The 18,554-nt window shown below is 38.6% G+C and overlaps 1 protein-coding gene and 1 long non-coding RNA gene across 2 annotated transcripts in view; one reads left to right on the forward strand and one right to left on the reverse strand.

Moving 5' to 3' along the window:
• Window positions 1-4,195: 4,195 nt before the first annotated feature.
• The window catches only part of LOC136686427 (uncharacterized), a 65,814-nt gene continuing 51,455 nt past the window's right edge, over window positions 4,196-18,554 (reverse strand). Inside the window, exon 3 of the long non-coding RNA XR_010800318.1 lies at window positions 4,196-4,258. This is a non-coding gene — a long non-coding RNA (uncharacterized lncRNA). The remainder of the gene's footprint in view (window positions 4,259-18,554) is intronic.
• ca4a (carbonic anhydrase IV a) lies at window positions 4,976-18,208 on the forward strand. The gene is made up of 8 exons (XM_066660050.1): window positions 4,976-5,106; window positions 10,117-10,161; window positions 10,339-10,503; window positions 13,203-13,354; window positions 14,368-14,460; window positions 14,766-14,832; window positions 15,269-15,432; window positions 16,145-18,208. The coding sequence occupies exons 1-8, from the start codon at window positions 5,043-5,045 to the stop codon at window positions 16,322-16,324; spliced, it is 930 nt and encodes a 309-aa protein (XP_066516147.1). The 5' UTR covers window positions 4,976-5,042; the 3' UTR covers window positions 16,325-18,208.

Consider the following 18,554-nt stretch of genomic DNA (forward strand, 5'->3'; position numbering starts at 1 on the left):
GGTGACTGTCTGTGAGGAGTGTTGTGTGTTCTCCCTGTGTCCATGTGGGTTTCCTCCTGGTGACTGTCTGTGAGGAGTGTTGTGTGTTCTCCCTGTGTCCATGTGGGTTTCCTCCGGGTGACTGTCTGTGAGGAGTGTTGTGTGTTCTCCCTGTGTCCGTGTGGGTTTCCTCCGGGTGACTGTCTGTGAGGAGTGTTGTGTGTTCTCCCTGTGTCCGTGTGGGTTTCCTCCTGGTGACTGTCTGTGAGGAGTGTTGTGTGTTCTCCCTGTGTCCGTGTGGGTTTCCTCCTGGTGACTGTCTGTGAGGAGTGTTGTGTGTTCTCCCTGTGTCCGTGTGGGCTTCCTCCTGGTGACTGTCTGTGAGGAGTGTTGTGTGTTCTCCCTGTGTCCGTGTGGGTTTCCTCCTGGTGACTGTCTGTGAGGAGTGTTGTGTGTTCTCCCTGTGTCCGTGTGGGTTTCCTCCTGGTGACTGTCTGTGAGGAGTGTTGTGTGTTCTCCCTGTGTCCATGTGGGTTTCCTCCAGGTGACTGTCTGTGAGGAGTGTGGTGTGTTCTCCCTGTGTCCCTGTGGGTTTCCTCCGGGTGACTGTCTGTGAGGAATGTGGTGTGTTCTCCCAGTGTCTGCGTGGGTTTCCTCCGGGTGACTGTCTGTGAGGAATGTGGTGTGTTCTCCCAGTGTCTGCGTGGGTTTCCTCCGGGTGCTCCGGTTTCCTCCCACGGTCCAAAAACACGTTGGTAGGTGGATTGGCGACTCAAAAGTGTCCATAGGTGTGAGTGATTCCGGTCACAATACGGTATGGAAGTTGTGTTCATATTTCGCCATCTAGCGGCGACAGAATGCAACTAGTGCAGCATTTAAGGTGAAAGAGAAAATCCTAACAAATCGATTGCTCATCCTTTGTATCCCGGATGTGTATCTGAATTTTTTGTAACTCGTATTTTGGTATCTGAATTTCGTCGAATTTGAGCAACTTCGAAATATATTGTTTGAATGTTTGATCTGAATGTATTAACTTTGAATAAAAACAGTGAAAACGTGTTCTTGAAAATTCTATTCAAAGTTCTGTTCAAGAGCAGTTATATTCAGATGCATAATTTCAGTGCAAAAAAAATCAGTGCTACAAATTCAAAGGTGGTAATATTTCAAAGTCTGATGAGACAGATTTGCTTCCATAAACACTGACAAAACAGAATTGAACTAAACATAAAGAATGAACTATCCATTACTGGCTTAAATTCACATGTTAATTTAAAGGTAAAATTATTGGTATTTTTTTAAAAGCAGTGAATTACAAATCCATCAGTATTTTTTTCTGAAGTACTGTAGCTACTTGTTTAAATTGTATTCGTCATTACCCACCACCGGCTAACACTCATACAGTTGAGGGGGCGTCAGCGGTGAACTGTACTGAACCAATCTACATGTGAAATGTGGCTGCAGTACCAGGCTCCACCACCAGACGGCAGCAGCAGACAGAAGTAGAGAGGCGCCCTACTCCACCACAGAACAAGCTGATCTGTCTAAACAAAGTACTGCCACTTTATTACAGCAGTGACCCAAGTTTACAACAAAAACATCTAAGTATAAATACCAGGCCTGGACGTATTTAAAAAGACCCTTATCATTTGATACTTTTCTTGTTTTCTTTGCATATGTTCCCCCAAGGCCCATTTACAACGCTTGTGTGGTTTGATCTACAGTTACACATCATTTACTTCGGCGCGTTATCGGTCAAATGTGTTCTAAAGCCCGATGTAAATCTCTATTCAAAGACACATCTGTACAGGCTTATTTGTCTAATCTAACACATTAGAATGGACTTAATTTCACTCAAATGTGCCTCAAATTTGCATGTGACTGTATGTAAATGAGCTCTGTTCCTTTTCCCCCAAAAGGCAGTGTGGGCTGAAACACTCTTTACAGAGTAAATAATGGAGAGCGATGATCTCAAGGTTAGAGAAGAGGGCTTGGCACAGAAAGGTTTTTGGTTCGATGCCCTGGCCCGGCAGGAAATATAAGAGTGAAGGAACAACGCTTTCTCCTTCCTCTACATCCATGGCTGAAGTGCCCTTGAGCAACACACACCCCAAACTGCTCCCAGGGTGAGATGACTGCCCACCGCTCTGTGCTGTGGTTGTCTTCACTGCTTGTAATCACTAATGTGTGTGTGCGCAGTGTCAAAGATGAGTTAAATATGAATATCTGTATATGTATGTATTTTATGGAGGAGTGGAAGTTAGGAATGGATAGTGGGGTTTGTACAACTCCATTTATTAAATAAAATACTTTCCTCTACTGAAGGGACACCATGCACAGAGAAGTGGACAAACAGAATCAAATGAAGCAGAAAGTAATTACAGCATGTATGTTTTATACAAATGTAATATGAGTGGAATGAATGTGTTTAAACGAATACTTACGTACATGAAACTGAAGAAATGTCTTAAGTTACTACCCACCTCTAGGGACATCAAAGAGGGAGTCGTGGGATGAATAATACTTTCTTTTCCGTCCAGGGCGTCCCAGGGCAAAGACTATTATCTAAGATTATGAAAAATACAGATATAAAAATCTACACATACCACAGTATAAAGAGGCAATGGTAGGCTCACGGCAGACCCTTCACCTGAAAAGTTAGAGTGGGGTTTACTGGAGGAAGTGGGGTTTACTACACCTTTCAGGATTTATCAAATGTGAGCAAATTTAATTGATGAAGTGTTATATATTTCTGTTTTTAAAAACAAATCAATACTGTGGCAGCTATGAAGCGGAATTACCAGGAGATAGGTCTCACACTGTCATGTTAAAATACGTATTTATTAATAGTTATAATGCCACCACTCACTCACCCCCCCCCCCCCCTCCCCACCCCGTCATAAACAACCTGAAACATTTAGCTGTGTACTTTTCAGTTCCATTTTCTGACACTGATATGATCTTTGGAAGAAATTCTGACTGGTGTAAGCTCATCAGGGAGAGTTTAGGCAAAAGTTTGTGTGTTGGCGTGTGCTGAGATGTGCTACTCACAACAGGCCAGTAACTGAATTATTGAAGGAAGAGCTGAGTCAGGATGCATCATTAACACACCCATAAAATCTGGAGAGTGACGAACAGTGACACAGCAGACACCTGAGAACTCTGGAACCTGATCCCCATGTGACAGCTCCTATATCATGACGTCGCAACACTTTTAACTGAGATTTTATTGTGCTCACACACACCATATGTTTTAACATATATTTATATATATAATATATATATATATATATATATTTATTTTTATTTTTTTGGGGAAAAATGCAATAATTATAATAATTTTAACAAAATACAAACAAAATATTTCCAATGTTTTCCAATGGAGATCAAAAACGTGATATATTTATGGTTATAAAATCTTCAGATAGTAAATGGGAGTCCGAACAACCACGCAAGACCTAGTGGACCAACATATCTGTCTCCATCCGATAGAAATTAAAGCTTTCTTCTATCAGAGACAGGAGATAACCACTCTCTCTTTTCTCTTGCTTCAGGTCTATAGAAGTCCACAGATGTCTCTGGGAGAAGATGCTGCAGGTCTGAAGCTGTGACTGAGAAAAGGAAGCAGTCAAAACAAAGAACATTTGCAAACCAAAGAAGGCAGCTGCAGATGTTTCCATAATAATGACTCGACCCCAGAGCTTGGGATTACTTGGATGGTGAGAAGCAGAATTTGAAACCAACTTCTAAGACTGATCCTTGGAGGTGTGAAAAGTATCTCTGCAGATATCTTTGTAAAAGTGAAAGAGCTTTTCTTGAAAGGAGTGGAGAAAGAATGAAAGGAAGGAAAAGAAAGCTGCAATGAAGACAAAGGATGTGAAGATGAATACTGAAAGGCTTCTGTTTAATTTTTTGTTAAATACATGTTATTTACTGATGTTAGAAATATAATGAATAAATATCCACAAGAAAATCCACCTGAAATTATATTACTGTGAAAACGAAATAGGAATATTGTTGTGAAAAGAAAGCTATGAAAAATATTTATTTGGGTTTTTTAAAAGTAGTTTTCAAAAGACAACATGCTGATCAAAGGCTTTACCTCAATCACAAAAAAAAACCCAGGACTGATTGTAGGGTCCTAAGGAGAAAGAAAAAGAAAGTCATAAATGAGAAAAGCTACTAGACCTCAGCTGAAAAAATTCAAATAGGATATCCACCTTTATCCATAAACCATCATTATCTTCATCATCTTCTTCTGGATTTTCTCCACAACCCCACCCTGTAAATGTCAGAATATTAGGAGAATAGCCCATGGACGTGGAGCTGGACTCTCAGTCAAACCAACAGGTGATCAACAATAAAACATTCTTCAGAACAGAAACATCTCTCTGCAGTTGAAAGAATGACAGACGTATTACTCTTTGTCTTTTCATTTCTCCCAAACACAAAAGCAGCCAACTACACTCTTCAGATATACTTCAGATGAGAGAGAGAGAGAGAGAGAGGGCAGAAAGAAGAAAGGAGAGAGGATGATTAGTTAGAGGTTGATAGTGAGAAACTTAGAAAAAACTAAGAGAAAAGTGAGGGAGAAGGAAGACGAAAGGTAGGGGAGAGCAAGGTAAAGGAGAGGGTCAGAGAAAGGAAAATATTTTAGAGCATATATATATATATATACACACATATATGTCTTTTATTCCTCCTCTGGGAGGAGAGATTGCAACTCCTGTTCTGTAAGGAGGTTAATCTCTCTTTCTTTCTCTCATCCTCCAGTGAACAGAGGGATGCCTGGAACACATTTACATTATCACAGACTCTCTTTCCCTGTCACTATCTAGGTTTATCTCAAAGTAAATAGCACCGTGTTTGAGTGCATGATCAATCAGATGTGTGTGTGTGTGGGAGAGAGAGAGAGAGAAAGAGAGAGAGAGGTATGGCCAAGGGGAGTGGCCACCCGGACCATATTAAGGGGGATAAATAAGTGTGGGACCCCTAAAGGAAGACGATCACACTCAAATAAACCCCTCACAGGAGCTGTGTTGTGTCTCTGAGGAAGGATCTAGTCCATGATGCTGGCTCTTATTTCTTCTTTTCTCCTGGCATTGCTTTTAAACACATGCACCGGTGCAGGTGAGTGCTTTATTTATTCAGTTGTCCTTCCATTCATCCGTCTGTTCATTATTTTTAGCCTCAGGCGTTATTTCTGGAGCTTTGTGTGAGGTGCACCTCTTTAGCTGCAGAGGTATGAACAACTTCATCAATAACAAACCCTTAATGATATACAGATCAATTAGTTTGGGCTAAATAAAATAATAATAATAATAATAAAAATACATTCACTAAAGTAGGCTATAGGTTCTTCCATGGGCTTTTGACAACCCAAGAATTTTACCCTAATAAAAACAACAGTATGATAATATTGTACAGATCTAGACATATTTATTTACATACACACATATTTAATTATTGTGAATAAATCAGTATATATGAGAATATGAGTTAAGTCTCTCTGCTCAAATGACTTTTATCAGGTGTTAGAAGAGAACACACACACACAAAAAAACATTTTAATACACACCCACTGTTTTATTTATGTTTTTATTTAGTTATTTATTATTTAAATTACTGACAATGAAAATAAATAAATCATGAAAAGTTTAGAACAACTTTGACAGATTTATCATATTCTCTTATGTAATAAACTCAACAAAACATAAAAGAATTTGAAAATAAAAATCCAGATTCAACTGTCTTCCCTGTAGAGGATGTGGTAGTTTGTTTTTTCATCTAGAATATCGACAAAATGTGCTATTTTACAAAAGGTTTCCAAACACTTGCAGATTTTAATTATTTACGGTTGTCACAGAAAACTGGAGTTGATTTAATCCATATTTATGGATTAAATAAGACGTGTTTACGGCGACTGAATCACAGTAGCCAGTATCTGGACACGATAAACGTCTGTTACAAGGTCCAAAAAGCCGTGCGCGTGAGAGTAAGGACAACGTCCACAACAGAAGTTCTCACCATCAGCTGAAGACCCCTGCGACTGTTCTGCAACATTAACTCCTCTAACTCAGTCCACTGCTCAGAGAAAGACAGCCACGCACATATTTAAGCGAAACGTTTTATTAATTGTTTTTAAATATGTATTTAAAAATAATAATAATAATTTCTAGGACTCCACCGCAATGCGTGAGAATAACGTCACGAACCACTTCGGTCTCGAGCGCTTCTGCACCTGCGATCTGTGGGATTTTAAACTCCAGTCCGCTCACGGCCATGCGATTGGACAAATGTGCCCAGCCTCCTTCACTCCCATTGGCTACTGGTTCATAATACCCCGGACCCCCAAAGCTCTCGACCTATCCGTGATCGCCCCTGCTGCCTAGGCTCCAATGTCAAATGGCTTCATACTCCCTACGTAGTGCACTAATTGGAAATAAATGTACTGGCTTCTGCGCCAAAAACAACTCAAAATATAATAGCCTACAGAGTCAGTTCGACTGCGCGCTTCTGCGCTTGGCAAATATTGCCCTATTTAGGTGTGGAAGCCGGAATTTCATTACTCATGTTGTACCACTCACAATTTAGGGCGTAGGGAGCTATTTGAGATTGAGATCAGCGTTTAGGCAACCTGGAAAAAGTGATCAGCGGATTGATACACGGTTGAAGTGAAAATCCAGTTCACACAAATGGAACTATTTGAAGTGTAAGGCGAGTGGGTAAAGTTTTAGGTTAAAACAAAAAACCTGACGAAAAAAGGAGTTTCTTTTGTTCATCTGGGAAATGTTTTGCTTGTTGGTGACTCTCTGAGCAGAACATACTTTAAAACCGCCTAAAAGACTCTGAAGTGATGAAGTAGCTGCACACAAACAGCACAATTGCTGCAATTTATTTAAATGTTATTTTTGTGCAGACAATTGGCACATTTTAGTTGCATAAATACAAAATATTATTATCATTTTATTTTTATTAACTCACAACTAGTGCATTTCAGGCTTCTAACCAAATCTAGAACCAAATGCTGAAAACTCTTAGTGACCTCAATACAGAATGTGAAATTTTCTTACACCAGATAAATGCCTAGTTATAGCTCTGTGAATATTTTGTGATGACAGCAGTCAAGTGGAACTCCATTTGGAAGAAATTCCAACAGTTTTATATAAATATCATTAATCACACTGTCAATCAGACTTAGGCGTTGAGACACTACCTTGTGACAGATTCAGATTCATAATTTTCCTGAGGTAAAGTCAAGTCCAAAAGTAAGTTGAACATTTAGATAAATGGTGTGATACTGTGGGTTGGAGCTCATTTGTTTTGTAACGCTATGTTGCTGTAATGACGTTTGCAAAACAGATATGCAACACAGGACCGTGACCTTACCTCTCTTGTTAGAACTGCTTCAATGTGTCTGACACAATCTGTCCTCTAAGACTTTGGTCACTTAGGTTTTTTATTTTTATTTTGTTTGCCTCACATAGGTCTCACATGTGAATCAAGACTTGGGTATCATTCAGCAACATAACTGATCATAATTTGTTTCATTTGTTTTATTGTAGGCTAATTACAGGCTAATTATATCAATTCACTGAACTTTTCTCTCTATATTTCTATGTTTCATTCAATTTTTCATTGTCTGTTATGAAAAATCCACTTATCCACTTCATCCGCTTATTCACTTCAGTGTTGCATGGAGCCTAACACACTCACACATTCATTCACATATATGGACACTTTTGCATGGTCAAACCACCTATCAATGTGTGTTTTTGGACTTTGGGAGGAAACCCAAGCAGTCAGAGGATACCCACACAGACACTTGAGAGAACACATCAAACTCCCCACAGACGATCAGCTGAGGATCGAATACAATACGTTACATAGCAAACTATTCCTGCACCTACATTTTCTAGTGTTATCTAGTGTTTACAGTGTTATATATCTTAAAAACATTACATTTTTTTAAGGGTTTACCATCTGAACAAGCTTAAGCAGCTCATTGCTATTTACTTTTGTTTTCCACAAAATAATTTCCTATGACACTACAAACAATAACAAATGATAGCTGCAAATCACAGCTATAAAACCAAAAGAAAGGCATGATGCCCAAAAGTCTGCTGGGTCTTTTTGTGGCACAAAATTCACAGTATACATTTGTAATGAGCTAAAACGTCTTGATATTATCTGCAAGTGTGCCAGAAAGAGATCTCCGCCATTTCTGAGGTAAATATATTAGTATAAAAATAATAAAACTGTCAAAATATTCCTTTGCTTTCTGTAGTGGCAAGACATCTAATGCTAGTGACAACAAAAGTGATGTGAAGCACTTAGGAAACTCATGTCTTTACTCTGTATTTCTTTTCAGACTAAAATAAACCTTTTTGCTCATTTCATCTGTCAGTTGCTGCTTTCTCCTAAAAAAAAGTGTCTGTGGTCTCCTGAGATTTGTTAGTCATCGTGCCTATTATTTCTGGGATGTTTTTTTTTCTTTTCTTTTTTTTTAATTTCCTCCAAAACATTTTAGATCAAAAAGATTTCAGAGAATAACATGGCTTTTAGATGAGAGCAGCAGCTAATAACCGTTAACTGAATATATTTGTCTAAATCAAAGAATATGAACTTAAACAATTTAATTCCAAATTGCTGTTTTTGACAAGAATCAGTGCTGATGTATAATGGAATACACATCCAAAGTACTTCTCTTTTAAATGTACCCCAGAATGTATTAATGGTCACCCAAGTCCAACTATTTCATAGTTAATTCATAAAACATAAAATATTTGGACTTGAGTAACCGAGACCTGTGAGAATCTGACCATTTCTAAGGCACATGCATAAAAAGATACACATCATTTGTGCTGATGTCTATTCAAAAAAAATATTTTTTTCCAGTGGTACTTTGTTATAAATATTTGATTTTTGAAGCAGCATCAAACTATGTAGATACGGAAACATGCGCCTCCATTGTGAAATATTAATAAATACTGAAACAAACACTGAGAATGTGACCTGTAGGCTGTAGCTGTGGATGGGCTCAGAAAGCTTCGAGAGACAGCGTGAACCCTCAGATCAGATACTAAACAATAGAAAGACCATTCCTGCGCATTTGTGTCATTTGTTTAACCAAGAATAACATTAAACAGTGAACAAACACAAGAACAATCCATTATTTAGGAGACATCAAAACAGAAGATAACAATCGATAAGAAGGCTAATAAATACAGCTTGATGAATATGATTGACATATGCATATAAATTAGGAACAGCCATTAGCGGATATAAATTTGTTGTAGTTCCTGTGTTGGAAGGAAGCATTTAGTTTTTTCCCAAAATAAAGACGCTCGCTATTATTGTTTGACTTGACAATGTGAATAGTGCTCCCATTGTCTTAGATGGGGTAACTGGGGAGGTACTGGTCATTATGCCTCAGGCCAAGGACATGCATGAGAGCAAGTGGAAGTACATCATGAATGGAGTGAATTTATGAATGGAGTAACCAATGCTATAGTATTTCCTTATCAGTCCTCAATGGGGAGTGGGGATTTGCATGAGTGATGCGTGCACACACACTATTACCAAATTATTTGCTAACCACAATGAAAGCCATACTTTAGTGATTTGTTACTAAGCATTAAAACATTTAGAGCACTCTACTATTCCCACAGGTTTATGGCTAAAGCAAATGTACATACATTCAAATGTACATTCATTCAAGCACAGAACTCTAATCATGCTAAATATGAATGAGTAAGTTAGTGTGTAAGAAACAATGTGTCCTTACAGAGATACCTAAAACAGTAGTTCATAAACTGAAACTGTTCTCTGAGCCTGCAGATGTTAAATGTTTCTTCTGTCCCTGTGTATAGCACCTGGCGGTCCAGATGGTTGGAACCACAACCACAATGAACCTTGTTTAGGAAAAGATGCAAAAGTGTGTAGAACCTTTTGGAGATTAAAATATATATATGGTGCTGTGCTGTTTATCTACAAATTGTGCTTAATATTGTTTTTTTTTGTGTGTGTGTGCAAAGTCTTAGACTGTTATTACACCAGTGACAAATTACGTGAAAACAAATGATGTGATCCATATCTGTGTTATACTATGATTTGATTTATGTGTCTCTCTGCAAACAGAATGGTGCTACCAATCCCAGGTGTCCTGTGAAGCTCATTGCAAAGGTAAGCTGAATGTCCTTCTGCTCCATAGTATGGACATTTGGCTTTTGTTCATTTCAGTGTGTAGAAGAAGATTAGTTTACCTGAGCTTTCATAATGGGGCATCACATTTGCTAAAGCAAGCCAAAAGCTAAAGAATCCATTTCTAACCTCTTGTTGCTTTTCCCTTGCTTTTGACAGGGCCAGATTTGTGGGAGAAAGTGCATACGGACTGTAAGGGCAACAAACAGTCTCCCATTAACATAGTGACCAAGAAAACAAGGGCGGACCCCCGTCTCACACCACTCAAATTCAGCAACTACCAGCTAGCCGTCAGTGCTACCATGAAAAACAATGGACACTCTGGTAAGAAGTAGGTTCCTTAAGTGCCCATCCTTCAGACACAGAGTGGGTAAATCCAGTCAGGCTTTCTTGGGGCCAACCTTTCACACCTGTAGTTTGTTTGGTTTGCTCAGAACTAATTAAGAAGCTTGTAATTTTGGAGAATTTGTCAAACAATGTTTGGTTTGTCTTCATACAGAGAAAAATCCAAGAGCACCAAAATCACAGCAATCCACATGAGAATCTTCTCACTGCTGATTGTTCAGAGCTGATGAGTGTTGTAAAGTTACACAAAAAAGCTGTGGTGAACCCATCAGTAAAGCATTAACAAATGTGTTAAGCATGGTTTTTTTTTTTTTTGTTTTTTTTTTTTGTTTTTTTTTTTGTATTTAAGCCATTGTGATGTTTACATCTGAAGGGCATGAGTGTACCGGTCTGCTCTCAACTCTCTGACCCCTTAAACCCTTGTTCCCCTTTTGTTCACCCTTCAACAGCATCATTAAAATGCTCATTTCAATCAAGGGCTTAGGGCAAGTTTTGGGACAGGGGTTATATCTCTGATTAGTGGCACAGGAAACGTTTAGCTCAGACCTGCCGTGTACATTTTACAATTGGGTCGGATCACATTCTCACCAGAAACAACCAGCACCTGAGTTTTTTTGGGACCAGACTGAGACCACCACCACTGTATGGCCTCAGTACGGTTGTTTTGGTCCACATCCGAGTGCCATTACGTCTTTCACATCTGCCCAGATGAACCGCACCAAGGGTGAAAACAATAAGTGCAGGTGTGAAAACATCCTTAGACCGTTGCACCACTCAGGTGACCTTAGATCAGGTTTGCATTGGTTTTCAACTCTGCAGGAGGTAGTACACCCCTGTTTTAAAAGTCTGAAAACAATAACAAGTACATAAAATCCCAGCAAGTTTATTTTCAGCATATGTCCCAGGTGGTCTGGTCTCTAGAGGCTTTGGTATGTGGAATTCTTTTTAAGCATGCCTTTCTCCAGTGTCTGACTCTCCGTGTCTGACTGCAGTTTTAGATCCAGAACTAATCATCCAACATTACTGCCTGACTTCACAAATTCTTACGGGGCCGAATGCCATCGAATCCTCACAGAACATTCCAACATCTAGCCTTCTCAGAAGAGCAGAAGCTGGTACTGAAGTTACATTTCAGAATGCCGTAGAGTGTAACTATTTCACACGTTCATTCAACACAGTCATATTTAGCGGAACATGAACTAATTACTAAAGGCTTCACAGAGAGATAGAGCAAGCTAGAGCTAATGAGAGAGAGAGTGAAACCTCCCCAGTGCTCAATGACATCCACTCAGTAACAACCACTCACATGTGAGTCAGGGATCAACTGACGACTGCTCAATTGAGGCATGCTGTGAAACAGTACCCAGAAGGTCCCCTTGGAGATCTAGGCCACTGTAATCACCTTCACAGTCCAGTGGGGTAAGCACAGTGAAAGTAAAGACCACTGTGAATAGATCTATAAAACCAGAGTTTATGGCGGGCTAGTAAGCATATGTTTGGAGTCTTTTGGTGCCTGAAGGTGAAGAGGTCCTCCTTAGATTTCCACTGCTTTTTAAAAAATTGATCCCTGAAAGGTTTTTGTAATTTATGCCTTCAACATCAGGCCGCTTGTAACATGGGTTTGTTTTGTGTCAGGGGAAACGCTGTGCAGTGACAGAGCCATGGTGTGGTGTCCAAACTCACATCCCCTTCCTGATTGCACTCTCCAAACGACCCTTGAACCTGACAGGATTGTGAGACTGGGCACCACATTGAAGCTCCTGGACTAACTGATGTTGATTCTCTTGTAAACACATGCATTGCTATAGAAATTTGCTGGTTTAGTAGTTTTGTTTCATTTTTAATGTCCAGCAAGATGCTTCATGCAAAACAGAAGACGCTCCAGTCAGAAATACAAACCCGTTCCACCCGTTCCACCTTAAATGATGTAGCTCTCTGTTCCACCTTAAATGGTGCTATCCTACATTGTGAAGTTCTTTTTACTTTAAAGAGCTTGGTAGCATTCTGCTGCCAACATTAACATTAAAGTTCCACTTTAAATTGTTTAACGCCATATTCAAAGGCTTTCTCTTTTGTGCTTTAGAAGCAATTTGAAATACCATGCCCCTTAAAAAGCGACCACAAATTTGTCTATGATTACTGTTAAACACAACCAACTACAGCTGTAGACTACTTTAATCTCACATGACTTTTACAGCTTTACATAACACTTTAATGCTCATTTATGGCTATTTTTGTTTAAGCTTTATTTAAATGAGTTTATATTGCTGGTAATTTTGTGTTGTTCAAAATAAAATTTGCTAAAAATTATTTCAGTTTGTGTATCTGTACTTTTTGAACATTTCAGCAAATATTAAAAAATTTTGGCCACAATTTTACATTTTCATGTCTATTGTAGATGGGAGGCTGCTGTGTGGATCTGGTGACTTTCAGGCATGAGATCATTAGTATAGTCAGATAGTTTTGTTGGATGATATGTTTTGCCGCTCCATCACTCCACAGTTCCATTGCTCCACAGCTCAGTCCTCTTTTTAAATTTTCTATGGAGATGATCTGCTGTGTTGTTAACTTAAAATCTGAATGTCCCTGTGCCCTGAATGATGCATTACTCAAAAGTATATACTGTATGACTCTTTGACTGTTTGACTCTTCCTCTTCTCATCTCTTCTTTTCTGCAGTGAAGATAAGTTTGCCTCACACGCCCACATTGACAATAAGTGGAGGAAATCTCAAAAAAGCCTACAAAGCTGTGCAGTTCCATTTCCACTGGGGTGACAATGGTGGTCCTGGCTCTGAACACACTATTGATGGAGAGCAGTACCCCATGGAGGTACAACAAATTTCAAGCAATATAATCAGATAATTTCACATATTTTTCATCTTTGTATTACATTCGGTGTACACTGAAGCTGTTGATACAATATATTAATTATTACACAGTTAGTTCCTACCCTGCAATGTGATAAGCTTAGAGATGTTCCAGGAGTGCCATTATTACACAATAAATGAACTGTGCCCGAAGCTCTTCGGGTATCATACCACAAAATACATGTAACCTAGCAACGACCCCAGCGCTTACAAGACAGAATAGTGCCTGGACTATTTAACCCAATGGGGAACAGGTTCTTTTTCCATTTACGCACCTCATTCTGAACAGAGTAAAGCGTTATGGTGCAGTGGACTCTGCTTTCTGATTTGTAAACAGGACTCCCTCTTGTGTATTATTGTGGAATTATTTATAAAAATATACATAACTCTAATGTAAGTTAATAAGAAGAAATTAATTCAAAGCAAAGTACTTTTTTGCACATTTTGCCCCTTCTCTTCAATAGTTAGGACTCTTATAGGACCACCACAGAGTAGGTATGATTTGGGTGGTGGATCATTCTCAGCGCTGCTGTGACACTGAAATGTACGTTGGTATATTGCACTGGTACGAGTGGATCAGACACAGCAGTGGTGCTGGAGATTTTAAATACAGTGTCCACTCACTGTCCATTCTGTTAGACACACCTCCCTCATTGGTCCACCTTGTAGAGGTAAAGCCAGAGACAGTAGCTCATCTGTTGCTGCACAGTTGTGCTGGTTGCTCCCTAGTCCTTCAAACTACAAACTCCCTAGTCCTTCAAACTACAAACTGCTCCTGTATGGTCAGTGGAGCTGATCAAATGGTTGTACAATAGATTGCTTGACTTTTTTGTCATGCAGTGTACATAAAGGCAGAGTAACAAAAGCAGTCTGTTTAATCTCAGTATACATATAAATTTACTCCTGTAAAATAACCATTTCGCAAATACAATGTTTTCTCACAATTACAGTGCTTCTCTATCTTGCTCTCTCCAGATGCATATTGTGCACATGAGAGAAGATTTTAATTCATTGGATGAGGCCTTGAAGGAGAGAGATGGTGTTGCAGTGCTGGGATTCTTCTATGAGGTATTGCTGCTCATTGATATTGATTTTAAGGAGAATTAAGGGTTAACTGTCTAATCTATGTCACTAAAATCAGTAAAAGGTGCAATCTGTAATTTGGTTCAGAATCATCCCCAATGATTGTGACAGCTAGTGGCCTGCATGTGTCATAAGTTTGTTTATTCTGGTACTACACAGTAATTTGATTGATCTCATGAGCTGTACTTAAAAAAAATAAATCATAATCACTTCCAGGAATATTGTGTACTGTTCTTTTAAAACACGAGCAGTGAGACAGTGATTTTGTGTGATTTATTTTGTGATGACAGGAATCAAATAGTGCAAACCGAAAGTATGAGGGATTCATTAAAACTATGAAAAATGTGCAGAATACAAGTAAGTAATATGTTTCTTTTGAATTCTCATTACTTCTTTATATCTATTTTATTTATATTATTATGCAAATGAAATGCATATAAAATAGTTTGTTAACAAATTCTATGAATAATGTATTTATAAAGCTTGATAAATGTGTTTATAAGCTTTTATATAATACCTTATAATGCATGACAAGTCTGTGTAGCTTGTAAATGTGTAAACTTTATCAAACAAGACTATGACTTTTTAGAATTCATAATGCATTAACATATAAAAATGTTTATAAAACCATAGTAAACATTATAACAGAGATTCTGAATATAAACAACCAGAGAAAACTGCATTTCTCCACAATCCTAGATTTTCCCATAGAGACAGTGCTTTATAAAGCCTTATCAATACAGGATGCTTGAGAACAATTTCCCATGTAATGTTGTTGCTGTTGTTGTTTTAGATGCTAGCGCACCCCTTCTTGGCTTGTCCCTGAGCACTTTCATCCTCCCTGAGGGGAACATGACCAACTACTACCGCTATGATGGCTCTCTGACCACTCCCACCTGCACTGAAGCAGTGGTGTGGACCGTGTTTGAAAATCCTATCCCACTCAGCCGAGAGCAGGTAAGACTGACCACACAGAAGACGCTTGCAAATAGAGAACTGTTTATTTGTGTAAACTTTATATAGTCCACTGCCAACTGTGGATTACAACTCTTGGCATCACTTGGTTTTAGACCTCTCTAATTGATGCTTGGCACGGAGCGTGGTCACTTGTATAACCTCATGTAGAGTTACTCAATAATGTGTGCTTTCCATGGAGTTATAAGCAGTGAGCCTTACGTTTTTCAGCATTTAACATTTAATTCCATAAAAGATTTTTATTGCCTGCTTAAATCCACTGCTACTTCCACATTATAGTGTGCATGAGTGACACAGCACAAATGTTAAATTATCACTCCCAAACTGAGGAGAATTTCAGTTCTTTTATCTCATAAATGAGCTTAGCAACACAGATTAATGACTTGTTATTTACACCAATTTACCAAGCTACTCAGGTTTTAGCATATTTTGAGTGTCTTTGATAAACACGGATTATAAAACAGTCCATAAACATAAGTCATTAAATACGTATTTTATATACATTATTTTTATTTTAGTGGGTAGTAGGTAATATAAAATATTTTCTGGAAATTGTATAAATTATAACTGTTCTGTAAAATTTAACAGGAAATTAATGCTGAGACTTCTTTATTCAATATCCTAACACTCCAACACTAGCCATCAAACTGTATTGGAATTAACATTGCAAATGTGCTTCTTTGTGTTCACATAGCTATCTGAGTTCTCTAAACTGAAGTTCTCCGATGGTAAAGACATGGTGAAGACATTCAGACCAGTGCAGCCAAGAAAGGGCCGCGTGGTGTATCGGTCCAGTAGTGCAGTGCTTCTGGCCAGCTTTACTCTACTTCTACTGTGCGTTACTTCGGCTCTGGGCCTTTCCCAGATCAACTAGAGTGGACCAAGTCACTGGCCGAGCCCCAGCCGGCACTAACACCACCACCATGCATGAACACAATGAGTTCTCATCCAATCCAAATGCCAATGAAACAAAAGCCAAGCTGACGAAGCGGTAGATCTCTGCCTCTTTCTCTGCAGTGAATGCACCTAGGGTAGTTTTTTTTCCTTCTTTCAGGCTTCCATCTGGACAGGAGACTTGTGACATAGCAGTATTTTGCATGGCTGGACTAGAAAGAGAAACTAAGTTCAAAAGCTATCAATAGAAACCCAGGCAGCTAAGTCTCCCTGTAGAGTGCTGGAGAGGTTAGAAATGCATGGCCTTTATCTATCTGAGGCACAGTCAAGTCAGGTGACTCTCTCTCGCTCACACACACACACACACACACACACACACACAAACAGGCCAGCATGTGCCCATTCTTTTGTCCCCGCAGTGCAGCTATATTTATAGCATAGAGCCATTTTTGTCTCAGTATTTACAGCATAGGGCACACAAACCCAAAGCTAAATAATGATGAACAACTTACTGAGCTGTTCTGAGTTTTAGTGTCATATTCCAAACATCAAGGAGAGATGAAAGCAGGGCTTTGGCCAAAACAGAAAATGTTACTATTACTGCATCTGTTGTAAACGTGCCTGCTCACTTTCTACTACAGTGTCACTTGGTATCTAGAGTGAGATTTTTCGGTTTAAATATTCGTAAAAAAAATGCCTTCTGGTGACTCATCTTAAAGGTGGGAGGAGATTAAGCTAGTGGACTAATGCAGAAGCTAAAAGAACCTAAATACCATAGCTGTATATATTAAGCCTCTATATAAGCGGCCATGCAGTCAGGATGTTGTTTTTATTTTTTTTATCACGTTGGCATTATATATTCTCAATAGCTGTACATGTCTGTTTGCTGCATGCTGGTATTTTTTAGTAAAAGTTTTGGGATTTAAATGATGTAGAAGACAACGGTCAATTGTATTCCCTGCATTGCTTCTTTCTACTTTCTGAAATGCTACAGCCATGAACTCATTTTACTCTCAGAGAGGAATCAACACTAAATACATACATAAATACAATGAAAGATAGATTATAAATTGTTATTGTATAGTTTTACATTGTAGGTCAGTGACAGTGTGAAGTGCACTGATTTATTTAAAACTGGAAGTTTGACCCACTTCTTTTGCAAAACAGTTCCAAACAGCACCATCTCAGTTGTGTTATATTTAGGTTTACTGTTCAGCAGCTACAGCTACCTGACTGTATAGTAATTTACTTACATGTTAATTCATAAGGATACATAATACCTGCTTTCAGATTTCATTAAGGCTTATGAATGAACAACTATAATAAAGTGTTACCCTGTGTATTGCCTGTTAGCCTGCGAGCCTGTTATCACGACCCTTGTAGAACTCTATTAGATTCTGACCCCCAGGTGAAGTGGCTGTGATTTTATCAGGTGTCATGATTAGAGCATATGAACTATGTTCATGTTCTGGGTCTCGGATGCACTAACTGTGAATAAACAGAGTCTATGGCCCGTATGTTAACGCCACTACAAGCGAAGAAAGGCCAGAAAAGACCAAACCAGGTATAAAAAATATATCAAAGCGCACAGTTTTATTATATTTGGTTTTTAAAATATGTATTGTCTTTTTGTGCACGTTTAATATATTTTTGTGTATTTTCACATGTACAAAATTATCTTAATTGTTTGTACCAGTGATTATTTTAAAATGAGATTCAGTGGTGGATTCCATGACAATTGAAGGAAACATGCATATATATATGTGTGTGTGTGTATTCCTTTATTAACAGATGGTGTCCACAGGTAATGCCAAGGTATAATGTAATCGCAAATAGAGAACGTGTTCCCTAATAAACTACTGAATTGCCTTTTTATAACTGCTGTAGTGTTGTATTTGTTTAAATCATATTTAAGTTAAAACAAGAACACAAATTGACACACACCTGTGGGTGATTTCACACAGTCAATTTATGTAGCAACTGTTTTTTTCTTAATTTGGGGTGGGGGAGTGGGGTGGTGAACAGAACACCTGGAGGAAACCCACCCAGATACAGGGAGAACACACCAAACTCCTCACAGACTAGGAAAATCATTTAGTTCAATTTAATCTCATGAAAGCACACATCCTGTGCAAAACTCAAACCATTGTTAATTTTTTTGGCATAATTAAAAGGAAAATATAAAATTCTGGGGAACTTCTGTGTTCTCA

This window comes from Hoplias malabaricus, chromosome 2, assembly GCF_029633855.1.
Source record: "Hoplias malabaricus isolate fHopMal1 chromosome 2, fHopMal1.hap1, whole genome shotgun sequence".
NCBI classification, from domain to species: Eukaryota; Metazoa; Chordata; class Actinopteri; order Characiformes; family Erythrinidae; genus Hoplias; species Hoplias malabaricus.